Consider the following 18,140-nt stretch of genomic DNA (forward strand, 5'->3'; position numbering starts at 1 on the left):
GTTATACAAGGCAAAATTAAAGCAAAAAACGATTTTGCTTATGATGATTTTAACCATGACAATTATTATGATACGATTTTCTCCGTGAATGAGATATTCACCATATGGATGGTGTGACAAAAAATCTTGTAGTATAAATTAATTAAAAGTTCTAAAAGAGCTAATTTGTTACTACCTGTATATTAGTCAAAGTGGTTGGCATATTGAGACTATGGCCAAACGCCAAACGCCAAACGCTAGCTAAGAGTGATAGGAGTTGATGAAAACCAAATAATCAGTCATCATACTTTTCCTAGTTTCAGATGAAAGGTGCAAGGAGTTAAATTTTAGAATCAAATGAGATCCCACAATCAAATTTCCCTTGATTTTCACAAATGTACAATGTAAGTGCTACAGAATGGGAAGAGAAAAGATCTGACAAAGATTGGTGAATTAGAGGTTATTAAGGCATCAGTTAAAAGTTACTAGTTGATTAGTAAAGGCCAAGTTACTTGAGCTCACATGTTCATAATGAGCTTTACTGAGGAACATGTAGAAGCAGCAGAGACAGACTCAACTTCTAAACATGTACCAAAATGTACAAAACTTCAAAAAACTTCGTTACTGTACATACACATATGACCCAAAAAAGGAACCTAAATGTCTTCAATCTCCTCCATTCGCCACATCATTTCTCGTTATTGAAGAACTTTGTCCCTGCTATTTTATAAAAAACAATACTTCACTTTGATTGTTCCATCAACAGACAACCTAAACTTAATAACTTCAAGCAACTGCTAAACCATATAAAATGTTATTCGCAATGGTTTGGGCTTTTGTTCTTTGCCTCCATTTCTTGCAGATTGGATCACGAAACAAAAACATAAACATTTTCAGTAATGGGAGTAGAATATCAACCAATAGTTGTACTAATACCTTGTTTCTCTGTCTTTTTTCTTTTAAAGCTTTATCTTTTAATTACTGTGCTTATAATCAGAATCTCCATACTCAGCCAATTACAACATAAACATAGAAAATTTACAACTTACAACATAAGAAATAGAATTTTTATTTTATAAAAAAAAATTACAACATTAACATAGAAAATTTTGGTAAAAGCTTTTAGGACATAGTAGCTTTTTTATGATAACTGTATTACTGTCAGGTTGTCTTATCTGGTTTAAATCTCGTTTTAGCAAAACAAGAAGCCTCCTTTCTTTTTGGGGTGATTCAAAGGAGCCTATCGATTTAAAGTAAAATTACTACTCTTTATGTCCCAATTTATATGACTCTCTTTCCTTTTTAGTTAGTTCAAAAAGAATGACATCTCTCTATATTTAGTACTATCCGACAATTATGCAGATCAACAAAGAACATATGATCAGAAACCATACTCGAAAATGGCAGTTCATTCGAGTTGCAACAAGCAGATATTATTAATCAAGGTTTTAACAAGCTCATGATTTTCTGATAAATTCCATGCACAAGAACCACTTTTTTCTTAACATGAATCGCCCTCTGTTCTATGTGTGTTTTGTTATCTTTTTACGCATTGGCACAGTAAACCTTTCTAAACAGTCAGGACAACATACCAGTCATTTGCCAACAATTTGGCACTGGTTCTATACTGAATCTAGAGAAAAAGAAAAGGAAAGAATATTCTGACTATGTATCCAACTGTAGTTTGAGTTTAGAGGTCATTATTGGTCAGACATATAAAGACTATTCACTTACTCTGGAGAACAATTCCTTTGTGCAGATTATGGACAGCAATGCATTGAAGTGAAGATTGTGAACAGGAAAAGGGGGCGGACGCTAAATGAATCACAATAATGGGACTCAATCCCACTAAAACTGAAAGATCAAGAGGAAGAATACCTGTTGCATTCTGACAAATACGGTAGCAATTTGATCTTGGATTCTTTTATCCATTTCTACTCGCATTTTACGAAACTCCTCTTCAATATGATCTTGAAAGCTTTTGACCATTTCTGCTCGCATTTGTTCACATTTCTCTTGAAACTTTTGATACATGTTAGCTCGCATCATTTGTTCACGTTTCTCTTGAAACTTTTGATTCATGTTAGTTTGCATCTTTTGACGCGCTTTCTCTATTGCAAAAGACAGGCTAGCCTCAAAGTTTGCCTGTTGCATGCAGCTCTTGTTGGGAGGCTTCTTTCCATACTCGTTTCCGCGAGCAGAGCTTGTTCTCTTGCCAAGTACAGTGGCTAAAGACGTTGAGCCACATGATTCCTCCATCTTCGTACATCCACAAGCATCATGAACTATTTCAGTAATATCATCCTCTCCAACATTATCAAACTCTACTTCATCATTGCATACATTATGAGAATTATCATCTCTTACTAAAACTTCTCCATGCAAGTCCCACACCTTATAACTATCCCAGAAGCCTTTCTTCAGTAAGTCTAGTCTTATTACGTTTCTCAACTTGAACACAGTGTTCATGCACCCTTTACAAGGACAACGAATCAAAGAGCTCACATTTGGTTGACTGTATGCCCAATCAAGAAAGCCATCTATTCCTCTAATATATCTTCGATCCGCTCTATTTCTAATTGTCAACCAACATTTATCCATCTCTACTTTCTACAAACAAAAACGAAAAATTACTGAATATAGTATAAGGACATCAACAAGAAAACAAACCAAGCTATATAAACCAGACTAAAAAGTAGAGGAATTGATTTTTTCTCTTCCTAATTTCTGTGTACTTCCAAATATCTAGTTTTAGCTAGCGTTTGGCCAAAGATTCCCAAATTTGTTTTAAAAAATCTGATTTGGGTGAAGTTTGGTTTGAAGATGAATATTTGTTTGGACATAATTTTTCAAAACATATTTCATTTATTTTTTTGAAAAAACATGAAATGTGACTTATACTCATAAGTTTTAAAAACTATCAAAAATACCCAACAACTCTGAAGAAAATTCATACAAAACAAGTGAAACAAATCTGAAGAAAATTCATACAAACATTAGCAGATTTAGCAATTTACCTTCAAATTTTCTCTTTGCGGTGAATTGCCACAACTTTGGCGAAGGTTTTCTTCTGTTTATAGAGAAGGGCAAAGCCCCGTGAGTTTAATGAGGGAAAGTGGGTAGATATGAATTAGTTGGGTCATAATAACAGAAAGTGGGCTTTTTGATAAAATGCAAAAGTTTCAGGCAATTTTTGAATTTTTTTTAAAAACCAAACAGTAATATTTTGGGCAAAAAAACAGCTTTTGAGTTGGTTTTGGGATTTGGAAATTTGCCAAAATATGGATAAAATCTATGAACAAACAGGTATTTGCCAAAATAAATTTGGAAAAAATTTGGCAAAATCTATGGCCAAACGGGGGTTTAGTGTGAATATTACCTTAATAAACTATTGGGTGTTCACGGAAACCCCCTGTTAGAAACGGCTAGGTGGACTCATTTTTAATACTTTTATCATCTCACCCGCATCTCTCAACAAGTTATCCCAAACATTTTGCATCTAAAGAGAGTTATAGTCAAAGGGTAACGGGCACATCCAATAGTTTAGGTATAAAACTCGCAAAATGGCGATAGTTTAGGGGGTTTTTAATATATTCACTCTTTTTTATGATGGTGGTGTCCGTACTAGTTTGCGTACCTCGACTATGGTTATGTTGGCAATAATTGTAAAGAGAGAGTAGTATGTACGCATATAAAGTGAGTTTTTAGAGTGTCTGCTTTTGAAACAGAGTTGGAGTGTCAAGAAAGGTAAACTATCACTAAAACGTTATGCATCTACAACTACGAAAAGCATTGTAGCTAAATATGAAAATTTCCGTGGCAAAACACAGTAGCCACAACATACTTTTTTCGTAGCATCCATAGCAAAATATAGCATAGCTAAAAGTCAGCTACAGACTTCACATGATCCGTATCTAAGGACTAATACTTATTGCTACAGAATTGTGTTGTAGTTGTAATGGTAAAAAGTTTTTTCCACAAGAAATACACATAGCAAGTAGGAGCCTGCATACTGCATATAGAGACTATAATAAAGACATTCTGCTTCAAAGTTTAAATGGCTGAATAGGGTATCCACCAACATTTGAATCTGATGACTTGCTTCTTTGGCTCAACCTAATTGACACATTTACAATATGGTTGCCTGTAATGTAACCTTGGTGGGAGATCGCCTCTTCTCTTTGCATTGTCAGTTTATACTACATGTTGGACTGTAATGCAGCCTTGGCGGGAGATCACCCCGGACCATATACAGATACTAGTGCATAGTATTTATGAGTAGATTGGTACATTATAAGGTCATCCAACCATTTGATTCCTAGTGATGCTAAATTTCTACTATGACTTGGAGCCGAATGTTATAAATCAATTTGGTGACCAAGCAAACTCAGGGTCAAAAGTGTGCACCAGTAACTCCCTCTTAAACACCTTTAGCATTTTAGCCTCTCTGACCACAAGAAGAATCTGTATCTCCTGTCGTCTTTCTTTTACATCTAAAAATCCAATTTATCCTTACTAATAACAGCTGGAGGCTACAAATCTTATGAAAATGCAACTTTTAATCAGTTATGTGCAGATATTGAGTGACAGCACGATAGTACAATAGATTCAGATTCTTTCACTAAGGTCTTATCATTGTTATACAAAGTGTATCTCTAAGGGTTCTCACAGAAGACTTAAAACATTTAGCTGGAAAGGATAGCCTATAAAGTAGTATTTGCAAACCTTAGAAACGAGATTATAAAAGCTTTAAGAACTAAGGTCCACTTTCTTGGACGGCCGTATATTTAGCTCTATATTACATTACCTTCAATTTTAACAAGATAACAACAACTTTTCAACTTTTAGCTGTACAAAAGCTGGGGAAAGAACAAATTCAAAACAAAACCCAAAAGCCAGATGCATAAGAAATAGGCATATATCGATCGAATTTTGTGATTTAATTTGTCGATGTGTTATAGGGAAACTCTAGTTTTAACCCTTGTGGTAACAAATACTCGTGGAAGATTAGCTTCCAGTTGTTAAGAAAAAAAGTACCATACATAAATGCATGTCATATGTGCCTGTCTGTTCAAGAACACAAGACAATTTCAAACCTCAATCAACAAATAAAGAAAATCAACAAAAGTTTATTCTCGTTTTCCGGTTGTATGCGATTTTAGCTCCTCGAAACACTAGAAATATATTCAATCTCTACAAAGAGCAAAACAAACTTGGCTATTTGGAGGCTGCTATTACACAACAATAAGAAAGAACAAAGGAAACGACCTGGAGGAACGAATATAAAAGAGGTAATGTAGGAGCATGAGGTACATCAAAACAACATTTCCAAAAGCTTTTGGGGTTGATAAGAAATAAGCAAGTTAATGTGGAATCAAAAAACGCCAAATACCTCCACTTCACAGTCAGCAGAGTGAATGGAAAACGCCATTAGGTGGACCTCGAACAAGGGTTTGGCTTGAGAAGCCTTCAGCAGAGACGATTGGGCATGGTTTTATTTTTCTTCTCTTTTTCTCCTTTTTTGGGCGGGATAAACGGCCAATTTTGCCCCTGAACGTTTCAAACGGGTCAGCCGACCTAAAAGAAAACACAAATAGAGATAAGTCAACTGGTTTAATTTAAAGTCACTAGTTAGTCCAAGAGTGAAAGGCAAGATTACGTGCAACCAGGTATAACGTGTCAAAGGTCACCGAGTCATGTAAAGGGAATTGAATAGGTTGTTTTGCGCATCCAACAATTAAAAGAGTTTGCGAAGAAGGTAGCAAAATCCTCAAAACCGTATGATTCAGATACCTGACGAAATGAACATATAAAAGATCGGGATAACCGGGATGACCTATTTCAAGATCGGATGACAACTTTGTTCTCCATTTTGTTTTTGGCCCTAAATTGTCCCACATTAGCCGCGCAGCTTACTTTTGTCCCCAAATAAAAAACTTGAAATTGCGCTATATGAATCTTTTTAGGACTACCGTTTAAATTTTGACTTCGATAAAAATAATCGGGGCAAGTGCATAGATAGTTATTCTCAGAGATACTATTTAAAGATTAGCTAGTATTTTTATACTAAAAAAATTTAATTTCAGGATAATTTAGGATATTTTTATCCTGAAAAATTAAACGAAAAAGTTGAAATTTAGGACACACTAGCTAATTCCTAAATAGCAACCCTTTAAAATACATAACTGGTATCATTTCTACAGAAAAATCTTGAACAAATAATCTTCATTATCATATGAAAAATTCTGGCGATTGTCATGTTTTATGGCAAATCTTGGTGATGACCATCTGAAAATTCTAGTGGCCAGGTATACTTCCCAAAATTATGACCGGAGACTATTTTCTCAAGACTTTTCTTACCAAGGTTAAAATTAAACGACGGCACCGACTGATCCTATTTGTACAAATCAACCGATAAAAAATTGTCAATGTCCTTAAACTATCAAAATAATTGTTCTTCGTTTTGTATTTGGCCCAAATTGGATGTTTGAGATAGAAAAAAATTTAGAAGGATTTGTCATGTAGCACCCTGAAAATTTTCAAATTGTTAAAGCTCGTTATGAAGTTTAACGCATACTAATTACATCATTTTACATGTAAACAATAGCAGCCGATGAAAATAATACGGTGAGAGGTTGAAAATATATGCACATTGCGTTTTAAAAGTGTGAAACCATGATGTGAAGTTTAAAAGTGTCAAAATATGGAGAACCAAGCCAAACTCCTAGGACCTCTCTCGCCAAGGTCTCGTGACGCGAGAACCTTGGCAACAAATCCTGAGCAGGTGTTGGCAATAGAGAGAATTAGCCGGAGCTCCGCTAGAGCTAGGATTTCTCTAGGACGTTAGCATGGAGCATCTTGCGCGACAAGTGAGCCCTTACCTGAGCTATTGGGCTCTTAAGTTGGCCCTGATGATAAGAATAATGAAAAAGGGGATTTGATTAGGGCTTTGGAGATAATGGATGAGATTCGGCCACGGGAGCAAAACTGCCATATAAGATGAGATTTTAATTCTAGATTTTGGTGTAACTGCAATTCGTTGATACTAGCCCTAGCAACTACAAACATATGAGTACTTTTTTAGAACCTCAAGCATCTCAAGAATTCTTAGACATGGAAATTTTCAAGATTTATCTTCAAAGATAATCTCCCTACTCAATTTTCATAAATTGTGTATAAATGAGTATGTAAAAGATGATTTGGAGTAGAAATAATTGTTTAATTAGAATATTGGCCGAACCCTAAAAATGGATCTTATTAAATGGTGAATTTGGGGAAAAGGGTGATGAATAGTGTTTATGGATTTTTAATGGTGAATTGTAACGACCATAATAAACTAATAACTCAATTGTTGGATATAGATTGAATAACTAAGAGTTCGCCCTAATTGGATATTTGGGTTCTTGAATGGGTTGAAACTTAAAAGTAGAATGGTGTTTGTGAATTGCTATTAATGGATACAACGACAACAAAATCACTATATTCCAAGATTTCTCAGTGGATCATCCATCCTAGTACTATTCTGGTCCAAACAAGCTTAACTTCGAAGTTTTAATGAGATCCGGTGCATTAGTGCTGGTGTGATCGCATCCTTGGTATTAATGGATACATGTTGTAATACGTAGTTTGATTGTAATGAGGCTTGCTAGAGCTATGTTAGATATTACGGGCTAAGTTGAGATACGTTGAGCCTAGCTCCATTATGGATTTTCCAAATTTCACGAAATTTGAAATACATACTTTGAAATGATTTAAGCTCGTGGGACAAGTAGGTGCGAATCGCTCATTGTTTGAAAAGTGAACTGTTAAATGCGAAAGCAGTATGAGCTGCAGGAAATATCGGGAACAAAATACGGTGAGGATATGCAACAACATTCAATTTTCAAATAGCTATAGTTAGAAACAAGTCTATAGTTTCTAATTTTGTTTGTTGTTCCTTAGTGTTTAATACATGTTCCCAAGTAGGGCTGGTATGTGGGCCGGGTCAGTCCCTAAACGGGTCAAGTGGGCCGGTCCAAACGGTCACGGTCCTGATCACGGGTCGGTCCCAAAATAAACGGTCCTAACGGTCCCGGGCTAAACGGTCTTTTTGTAGGAACCGGCTCGGGACCGGGACCACAAACTCATGGCTCTGGGCTAAATGGGCCGGGCCCGCGAACTAAGTGGGCTAAGTGGGCCCAACGGCTAAATATTTTTTTTTTAAAAAATATTATAGAGAAATTAGAGACAAGAATGTTAACAAAATATCTAAGGCAATGCCTTGTAAATTTTATTATAAAATTGTGACTTAAATTTTATAATTCAAATTTAAAGACAAAAATATTGTAAAGAGATATTCAAAGCAATGCCTTTTATAGCATTAAAAAAACATGGCAGTATCTTTCTTATAAAAGTTAAAAATAGGGAAAAAGTGTAATTATAAAAAGTTTGGGATTAAAATAAAGTTGGGGGTTAAATGACTATTTTCTAAATAGCCAAAGGCTATTTTTGGGCTGCCCAACGACTATTTTCTAAATAGCCAATTTTTTTTTTAAAAAAAATATAAATTGGCCGTTGGGACCGTTTGGCTAGCCAAGGGATCGGTCCGGTCCCGTCCGGTCTCGGTCCCTTGGCGGGCCAAACGGTCCCGGTTCTAACGGTTCAAAGCCAAGAGCCGACCCACGAGACCGGCCCCCACCTCTAGCGGTCCTACCAGCCCCGGCCCACTTGGCCCTCAGTCCCGGTCCCGAACCGGCTCACTTGCCACTCCTATTCCCAAGCTTCATATCAGACGTGAATTTTTAGTTGAGAAAATCTAAATTGAACGATTAGGTCACAAGAACACAATTTATCTTACTAGTAGAGACAAAATGTCGCATCCAACCCTGTTGGATAGGTTAAATTTGGCTGTAAACAACAGAATCCTAGTAACTTTTCGTTCCTTATAGGTAAACTTTACACGTGGAGGTCCAAACAGTGTCACGATCTATGTTGCGCGAACTTTCCAAAATGCTGCCGCATCCATGTAGGATCCTTAAAAAATGCACTACTTTTGAAAATTTTTTAGCTACTATTAACTAGCGTGATGAACTTCTTATGCTATGAAGCATTATTGGCTGAAGAATCTTTCATGTTTGAGAAGAAGAAAAAAAAACATAAATGGAGTCCTTTTCCGGGCGAACTATAAAATTTATTGCCAATAATATGCCAAAATCTGGTTAGCAAATGAGGCCTTGGAAAATTCGTTTAGGTGAAGAAGAGGAAAAAGTTAAATGGTTGCTGTAAGCTTATTTCATCATTTATATGCTTATGCCTGCACTAGCCACAGCGAAAATTTCCTCTCTTTCTGGCTGGTAACTTTTTACAAAAGCGATTCAGAAGTCCATTCGTGGGTTATATATTGCTACATAGCCTTTTATTCAAATAAGCAAAATTTATGGAGTCTGCACCAGGTTCACATTTTAGGAGCTCTGTCTAAGTATAATTGAGGATACAAGACAACTAAGTACAACTTGATAGAATTGCATTATGCACCCCCCTCAAACCTCCCAAAAAATATTATGTGCGTTGTACTACATTTTTTTGTTCTGAAACAACAGATTTTGAACAGGCAAATCTACCACTGCCCTTTCTGCAATCTGTGCCGGTTGGGAAAAGGATTAGGACACAACCGACGTCATTTTCGGAGAGTCCGGGCAACATAGGCCACGATCTTAAGAATTAGTGCTACTCGTGCATTTCAATTAACCAAAGATCACATGGTACAAAGTAAGGCTGGAGTAATCATCGTTATATTTAGTAATTTTGTTTATCATGTAAATAACAGAAGGAAGGAGTACAACATCAACAGTATATAGTTATATCCTGTGCTGACAAAATAATCTTCTAAATAACCGTTCAATGACACTGGAAATGAGGGAAACACAAATCCTTGCCTCTTCAAGATCTCCGATCAGACCTGTCGGCTAATTCTAAAACGCAATAGATACTAATCATCATAATGGGTTAGCTAATCACCCTGTCCTCTAATTCTAAAACGCAATAGATACTAATCATCATAATGGGTTTTATCAGGATATCAAAAATTCCTGAAAATGGTTAAGACAAGAAGCTTCTTGCTGGGGAGGTAGCTGTTAACAGTCTTCTGATGACTACGGAAATTTCCTCGTCTCTTGCACCCTGAAGCTACTGAGCAGCACGCACCATCAGATCTGGAATGGACAAAACCCAGTTACATGAAAAGGATGTTGAGGACATGTTGAAACTAAGTTTCTTGATTAATAGCCTGTTTGGCCAAGCTTCTCAAGAGCCAAAAGTATTTTTTTTCCAAAAAGCACTTTTTTTTTTCCTAACTTGAGGTGTTTGGCAAGTTTTTTTTGGGTAAAAAAAGTGTTTTTGGGAAGAAGCAGAAGCAGTTTTTGAGAAGCAGAAAAAAGTAGCTTCTTCCCAGAAGCAGAAGCAGTTTTGACTTTTCTTCTTACCAAAAATACCCTTAACAAAATATAGTATATACCATTCTTATTATTTTTAGGATAACTTTCTAACATATAGTGACTTTAGGGGTGAATGATTTTATATTTGTTGAATTATTTTTAATATATTTAACTTATATTAAAAGAATTAAGTACTTTTAAATTTTAATTTCATATTTTACTTAAATAAAATGAAAAGATTTAATTATTGCCTGTAATAACAAATTTTTGAGATTATTTATTTACTTATAATATTAACTATTAAATAAATCTATCAATATCCTTATTCGTAATTTGATACTTAAAAGCACTTTCTGAAAAGTTTGGCCAAATACAAATTATTGCTCAAAAGTGCTTTTCAGAGTGATTAGCCAAACACAAACTGCTTCTTTCCAAAAGTACTTTTTTCAAAAGCACTTTTGAAAAAAACACTTCTCAAAATAAGCTGATTTCTCGCTATAAATCTGATTTTAACCATTGACTTTCCAGAAATGATTTAGATAAAGCTCGACTTTCCATTTAGAAGCAATTTCAGAGAGCAGTTTAATGTTTTTCTTTGTTAATGCAAGTAATCATATGTCAATACTTGATCCTCGACCATGCATCTACAAAAGCATAGATGGACTGTCCAAAAATCTCCAAAAGAGCCAAGAAGTGGGATTTGCTACCAAGAAGTAAAATCCTTACTTGGGTATGTATGGCTGTATTAAAGTATGCGTATAGTATTTAAGGAGTTCAATTGAATTTTTTTTTGTTTTGTTAATAAGGAGTTCAATTCAGTTGAAGTTAAGTGCAATATATTTGACAAACTGATACTACACTCGATATTTAGCCAAAAGGCTAAAAAGTTTATGATAGATTTAACACTCTGAAACAACCAAGAATGATGATTACCAATTACCAGAGAACAGGGGCGGCTCAATAGCATCCGAGGCCTAAAGCAAAGCCTTAATAAGAGGCACACACACACACACACACACACACACACATAAATATATATATATATATATATATATATATATATATATATATATATATATATATATATATATATATTATTTAAAATAACATCGTTATTTGAAAACTTAGATGAGCGAGTATGTGAAATGAAAAAAAAAAGAGATAAAGTACAAAAAATTAAATAATTTAACGTTGATTGCATCACAACTGAAATGAGAACCTAGGAAACATACTTTCTCCGTCCCAACTTATGTGACTTTTTTTTTAGTCAGCCACCTTTCTATATTTGGTAATAATTCAACTTTAGATTTTCTTTTTACCCTTCCTTAATGAGATGATTTCTAGCCACACAAGTTTCTATGATTTGTTTTAGATCACAAATTTCAAAAGTCATTCTTTATTTCATAAACTTCATGTCCAGTCAAACACTTTCATATAAATTGGGACGAAGGGAGTATAATTTATGTGAGGAAAATAAATGATAAGCTAGATTATTAGATATACTTACGTGACTAACTAATGAATAGAGGAATATAATTCAGTAAGAACGTAAAATAAGATTGACAAAAAAATATTTTGATTATATTAATTAGAGTAAGAAATTGTGTTAATAAAAATTAATATGAAAATAAATAAATACTTTATCAAAAAATAATATGAAAATAAAGAAATAAATTTATCAATAATAAGAAATAATTATATAAATAATATACTATATAGAGAGAAATAGTAATTTTGGGGCCCTTAAATTCTTGGGGCTTAAAGCAAGTGCTTCTAGGGTCTGGTACATTATTAGACCTTTTGAATAACAGCCAAGAAGATCTCATGAAAATTGAACATTTTCGCAGCGAAGATGTAAAATAGATATTCGGCATTATATGGCAATGAAAGTTGAGCACTGTGCACGAGGGTTGTATTGTCCCGAGCAGCCAGCAACTATTGTACATCAATTTTTAATCCCTTTGCACCTGTGTTTTACTTCCTTAATAGTTGTACCAAATAAGAAGAAGCCAAGGATTTATAGTTTCTTTAAAGGCAAAAACCGTGAACTTTAGCTCCTCTTTGTACTTGATACACTGTTGAACCATCTATTTACAACTGGAAGATTTCAGGATCCAACATTGCATTGAATTTTTTCTTTTAGATTAAATATGTTAGAGTTGTCATAGAAGTACAATCTCTATTAGGCTAGCAAATTATAGAAAGCCTCGTATGTGCATGATTGGATTATGATGCATAGACAAGAATTTGGTCAAATCATATACTTTGAGAGATGAAAACCAGAAGACAAGTCGAAGAAACACAATAATTACCTAAAGACAAATAAAAGACACACAAGAGTTACCTACTCCCAGTTGATCTAACCATGACTTACTAGTCTTAGAAGTGACAAGGAACGATAGCAGCACAAACATTCCCATCTTATTGCATGTTTGAGCAACTGAACAAGGGAAAGGGCCATTTCTTCTGGGGCTTTGAAGCAGCGCCAGTTATATTAAAGCAGGGTCAGATTTCTGGAAAAACTTATCAGAAAAAACCAGGATCCAAGTCTTTGTCATTCAAGAGACCATCCGTTAAATCCAATTTCAAAAACAACTGCAAACGACGCTATTAACTCCGTGAGGGTCTTTATCCAGTTTTAGGGGGTCACATCACTCTCTTTAGTTATCCATATCAAGCGAGCTCATCCGGAAAGAGCTTGACTCTCGGGTTTATTTGGTCACCCCTAAGCTTTTGGCTCCCAGATTCCAACTTGTCATTAAAAATACTCCATCCCAAAATTCTGTATCCTAACTTGATGGGATATAAGTATCAGAGATATTAATTGAAATTTAATTTAAAAGGAAACAAGACTTAAATTGGCGATACATTAAACTTTTTTCTAAATTTGAGCATTAATTAGTATCGAAAGTAATTTTGGTGTTACCAATTTGGTAATGCATCATTACATGTACCAATTGAAGAGAGATAGAGAGAGTTTTTTCCTTCTGAAAGTACACGTTTTAGAAATAATAAATGATGAAAAGTAGGACAATCTTCTAAAAACATACCAGACAAACCAGATCCTATTAGCATATGATTACATACATAATTCAATAGCGTTAGTCTAGAGAGCGGACATCAAGTACATTAGAGGAAATGGGTGAATAAATTATTTCAATGAAAGTAACACCTCAATCCATGTCAACCTCCTTTGGCTTCAGTTACAACACCCCCCCCCCCCCAAACCCAAAAGAAACTTGAATATGAAGTCCAGCAGCCTCTATGCAATCACAGAAAAGTTAAAAAAGCAAGTTTAACATGCCAGAAATAATTAGATACCAAGGAGAGAAAACAAAAAAGATGCCAAAAACAAATCGAGGAAGGGTGACTTACAGTATTACGCGAACTAATCATCCAGGATCCTGATTTTGATGGAGGAGATAGCTGAGAAGATGGCCTCTGGCCTTATTTATTGCAGCAAAACATAGGCACAAATGCTCCTCAAAACCCAGCAGCTCTTCCAGAAAATTGCTATGTTTCCCGTGAAGTTGCTTCACTACCTCCTGGATCGGGTACCGGTCTTTTCCTCTCTCTAGCGCAAAGCGCACAAGGCGCTTGTAGTATTCCACTGCATCATATAATCGGCCTACCAAGCAATTTACTGTTTCTAAGTGATTGTGGAGGAAAAAGATCCCCTTTGTTGCATCATCGAACTGCACCAGATGGACTAGTTCTTTTTTTGCCAGTTTTGAAGGGAAGAAAGCAGGGCATATTGGGGCTGCAACAAGGGCGACAAAAGCATGAGTAGCTATAGCAACAGCTGATATGACCACTCCAACAGTAGCTGCAACTAAACATACGACTGAGCCTCTGGTAGCATGGCGGAGAAGTTGGACCTTTGAACGTGACTTGCGTAAAAGAAGGTCGAGCTCACTCTTTAGCTGGAAGTAGCAATGACGCATATCATCGAAGTTATGGGTGTCATGTCCAGGAAAGGGATTGGTGAGGCTGTCAAATTGGAGGAAGATGTCAAACGCCCAATCACATTGAGCTTGCGAAAGGGAATGTCCAGCAGACTCCATGTCCAGGGGAAGGACATCGAGAAGCTTATGAATAGGGGCATACAAAACTCGAGCTTGGTTTACACTTTGAGAGAAAAGGATACAGATACGAGTGGTTTGCTCACTATCGTCAAAGTACTTAGCAATAAGTTGGTTTAGGGCATCTGGTTTTATATGCAAAAGTGCCTCTTGGACACACTCATGACTTGGTTTAAGGACATCGTCTAATTGCAGCGGCTCCTCCTGGAACTCAACTTGTGCTACCTCCACACTAAGGTCAGAATGGACCTCATGGTGGACCTTGGACCATATCTCGCCATAGGAAGAAGTTTGAACAGCAAGGGTATATGCTCGTGATAGGTTAACGGTAGGTGAAGGTTGGGAACTTGCTGTGTTATCCTCAACTAAGCCACCTGCAGTTTATTCACACAGATTTTAAGCTATCAGAATCTCCTACGAGGGAAACTGGAAACTGCTAAAGCTTCACTCAAGCCACATACTTCAATTTTATGCCAATGGAACCATCAAACTTTGGAATATGAAGCAAAGAGTTCAGTTACCGTCAACAATAAAAGAGAAAGGAAATTGTATGCCATACAAATAATTTCTAGGGGATGCACAGGTTTATCATGAGTTTTGTCAGAAAAAGATACAAAAGTCTTATGGGATGAAAGAAATTATTTCTTGTGTTACTATCCCCGACCGTTAACACCTCGCCCTTAAGAAAGCAAGGAAACATGCATCTAACTGTTGCCAACACCATCAGCTCATCAAGTAGCAAGCAAAAAATTGACTTTAGGGGTCCTTATTTCTCCAAAAGTTGTACAAACTGGGAAAGAGTGTCATAATATCACAACATCAAGCATCAGATCTTATTCCCAGCAGCTACCTTGAAGAAAGTAATCAACTGCTATGTTGCTCGGACTCTCCAAAAGTGTTGCCGCACCCGTGTCGGATCCTTCAAAAATGCACTAAATTTGGAGGATCCGACACGCACCCAACAACATTTTTGAAGAGTCCGAGTAACACAGATCAACTGAAGATTCAACTTTTTTTTTTTTGGATAAATTAGAATTTCATTAATACGACACCAAGATGGCGTCCAAAACTATGTAGAAGATATTCTAAACATATTTGATACTTTTTCAAAAGGACCATCATATGGAGAACCTACATTTCTACTCATCTATCCCACATCCGCCTCACTCAATCCCTTATCTGCCCATTCTAGTCCATACAAGAGAGATTTCTCATCCATAGATATCCAGAAGTTCTGGTTAACCCAATGCAGTTTACAAGTATCAGACTACATATTGCCCCCAATGTTGCCATGTGCAACACACTATCTTATATGCATGAGGCTTTTATTCATTTTAACAACTGTAATGCTTCAAGCTGCACAATTTTCAGTTAGGGGTCCAAAACAGAACCGGCCCAAGTGACTTACAGGAAAAAGAAATACCCTTGGCCAAAGTGTAATTGCCCCTTTTGTACTCTTACTACATCAAAATTCATAAACATACCTTCCAAAGCTGGAGGTGAGCTGCCAGTTGTTGCTGTTAATGATAAATGCCGCAGACAATGCAGCATTTGTATCCACGGTATAGTACTGGGCACACAGCATAAACAGGAATCATTTGCTGATGACAGGCAGGAAAATTCAATCAAAGAGCCAATGTGCAAGCATAATCTCCAAGAGCAAGCTATAACACGACAGAACAAAAAGCGTGATATAAGTACTGAATGATGGAAAAAGCAATAAGTGAGCACGGAAAAGTTTTCCATGAAAGTAGATGAACGCGAAGGAACCTTGATAAAATTTATAAAGAACCTTTGCTTAACTAGCAGGTGAAATAAACATGATTTTTCAACCATGGCATTAGTACTGATGACAAAATTGTTTCAGAAAAGAACTTGTCCACACTGTCAAGACAACATAATTTCTGGTCAACGTGCCCTACACAAACAGGCAAGTCCATCTGCTTTACTCAGCCGTAAATCATTGCAAAAAATTAGTCAATAAGATATTTGGATGCAGTAGCTAGCATTTCTGTTTTATAAGTATAAGTGGGCTACACTAGTGATTATAGGTCTGGACATTTTTATAAAAGAGCAAAGCTGTTTATGAATAGTGCAAAATTCGCGTAATGTCAGGTTATCTTATCAAGATACTTATAACTACTTTGATCTTGTTCTTGAGCTGGTAACCACTAAGCACTACAATAGTAAATCACTAAATTGAACATATAATCACCAAGCACTGGTTATTGATAGAGGGGAAGATGGCAGAGTTACTCAAGAAGCTCAAAGCTTAAGAATACACATTATAATTGCAGCCTTGCAGGTCAGGCAGGGAAATGGAGAACTCCATCATAGCTTCTCAAGAGTCACAAAGAAGGCGATGAGGAGATGGCTCTCTTAGTAACTACTGAAGGTAACATTCCACAGCCTCTCTTAGTTTGGACATATTAATCAATCTCATGAACAAGTATTTTCTAAGAAATCAACACATAGTTCAGTGATTTTAATGATACAAAAATAGTTCTTCAAAAAAAAAAAAATGATACAAAAAATAGTTTTGTGACTTATACTGTACAACAGGTAAAGTTGACGGACGGCTAATTTCCATTTCATCCTAAACTAGCAGCAACACCACATTTCTCTCCCCCCCCCCCCCCAACCTCCTCCTTGTTTATTCTTCTTCCCTAATAATTGCTCAGCAAATTATTGAGGTGCAATCAAGTCCTCCTAGCCTCAACATATTACTTTTTTCTTTTACTATTTTTTTAGTTGCATTCCCCACATAAAATGTAGAAACTGTAACAATAAGCCTTATTATGCTTTACAACAATTTCCAGTAATTACTTAACATACCACACATTCCCAATGAATCGCATAATAATCCCAGCCCCCAACTCAAAATTTGAAATTAGCATTACTGCAAAAATTAGAACTTCTATAGCTTTTCTAACAAAGAGGATAAAAGCACGAGTTTATTTATAAAACAAGAGAAAATAAAAGGAAAGAACAAATATTTACCCAAAAATTTACCAAAAGCTTTAATCTTCTTGTACAAGCTGTTTGAGTCGGGCTTTGATATAATCTTTTCGGGCCTTAACGCGGGCTTGTTGAGGGGCAATATTGGAAAAGGAAAGATAGGCACCGGCGGTGATGAGGATAGCACCGGCGGTGACGCCGCAGAGAGTGAGTTTGAGCTGCTTGGGGGTTGGTGGGTAGGACCAAAATACCATTTTTCTTTGGAGTGTATGTGTATTTAAAGGGGAGGAAGGAAAAGGGGAAGAAGAGTAGTGAAAGAAAGGGGAAGTGGTAGAGTCTCCACAGAAACATTTGTCGATTGACTTGTCAATCTGACTCTTGCTACTTGCTAGGGAAGAAACAGAAATTAAAATGAAAAAGAAAAAAAGAAATTCCTACCAAAAGGAATTCCTAGAAAAAGTATTACCCTCATTTGTTAGTTTTAGGGATGTTTATAGTTTAATTTTATTGAAATTAAACCAAATCAATCTTTTTGATTTCGTGGATTTTATATATATATTTTTAATTTCTTATTAGCATATGAAAAACATATTTAATACACATATCAATCCGAAAAAACTTACATATTCAATCTATTTGAGTTATGGATAAACTTATAAGTCAATATATATTTAGCAAGAATTGAATGAATATGATTTATGATTTTTTG

General features: G+C 35.8%; 2 protein-coding genes across 9 annotated transcripts; both read right to left on the bottom strand.

The window, feature by feature from the left end:
- Positions 1–349: 349 nt before the first annotated feature.
- Positions 350–7,200, bottom strand: LOC107783622 (uncharacterized). Of its 4 annotated transcripts, XM_075221755.1 has the most exons (5): positions 6,861–7,199; positions 5,372–5,556; positions 2,997–3,049; positions 1,858–2,589; positions 350–699 (listed from the first exon to the last, which is right to left on the bottom strand). In XM_075221755.1, exons 4-5 carry the CDS (start codon positions 2,578–2,580, stop codon positions 646–648), a joined length of 777 nt encoding a protein of 258 aa, XP_075077856.1. In that variant the 5' UTR covers positions 2,581–2,589; positions 2,997–3,049; positions 5,372–5,556; positions 6,861–7,199; the 3' UTR covers positions 350–645. The 4 variants fall into 4 exon arrangements, with proteins under 4 accessions (XP_075077856.1, XP_075077855.1, XP_075077854.1 ...); XM_075221754.1 differs by lacking the exon at positions 2,997–3,049 and having other exon boundaries at positions 350–696; positions 6,861–7,200; XM_075221753.1 differs by lacking the exon at positions 2,997–3,049 and having other exon boundaries at positions 6,861–7,195.
- Positions 7,201–9,733: 2,533 nt separating this feature from the next.
- Positions 9,734–17,789, bottom strand: LOC107783621 (UPF0496 protein At3g19330). Of its 5 annotated transcripts, none has more exons than XM_016604603.2 (4): positions 17,474–17,789; positions 15,958–16,137; positions 13,767–14,847; positions 9,734–10,169 (listed from the first exon to the last, which is right to left on the bottom strand). In XM_016604603.2, exons 2-3 carry the CDS (start codon positions 16,022–16,024, stop codon positions 13,784–13,786), a joined length of 1,131 nt encoding a protein of 376 aa, XP_016460089.2. In that variant the 5' UTR covers positions 16,025–16,137; positions 17,474–17,789; the 3' UTR covers positions 9,734–10,169; positions 13,767–13,783. The 5 variants fall into 5 exon arrangements, with proteins under 5 accessions (XP_016460089.2, XP_016460091.2, XP_075077858.1 ...); XM_016604605.2 differs by having other exon boundaries at positions 10,023–10,169; positions 17,486–17,789; XM_075221757.1 differs by lacking the exon at positions 9,734–10,169 and adding an exon at positions 11,505–13,173.
- Between the last annotated feature and the right edge of the window lie 351 nt (positions 17,790–18,140).

Source organism: Nicotiana tabacum, chromosome 9 (genome assembly GCF_000715075.1).
Source record: "Nicotiana tabacum cultivar K326 chromosome 9, ASM71507v2, whole genome shotgun sequence".
NCBI classification, from domain to species: domain Eukaryota; kingdom Viridiplantae; phylum Streptophyta; class Magnoliopsida; order Solanales; family Solanaceae; genus Nicotiana; species Nicotiana tabacum.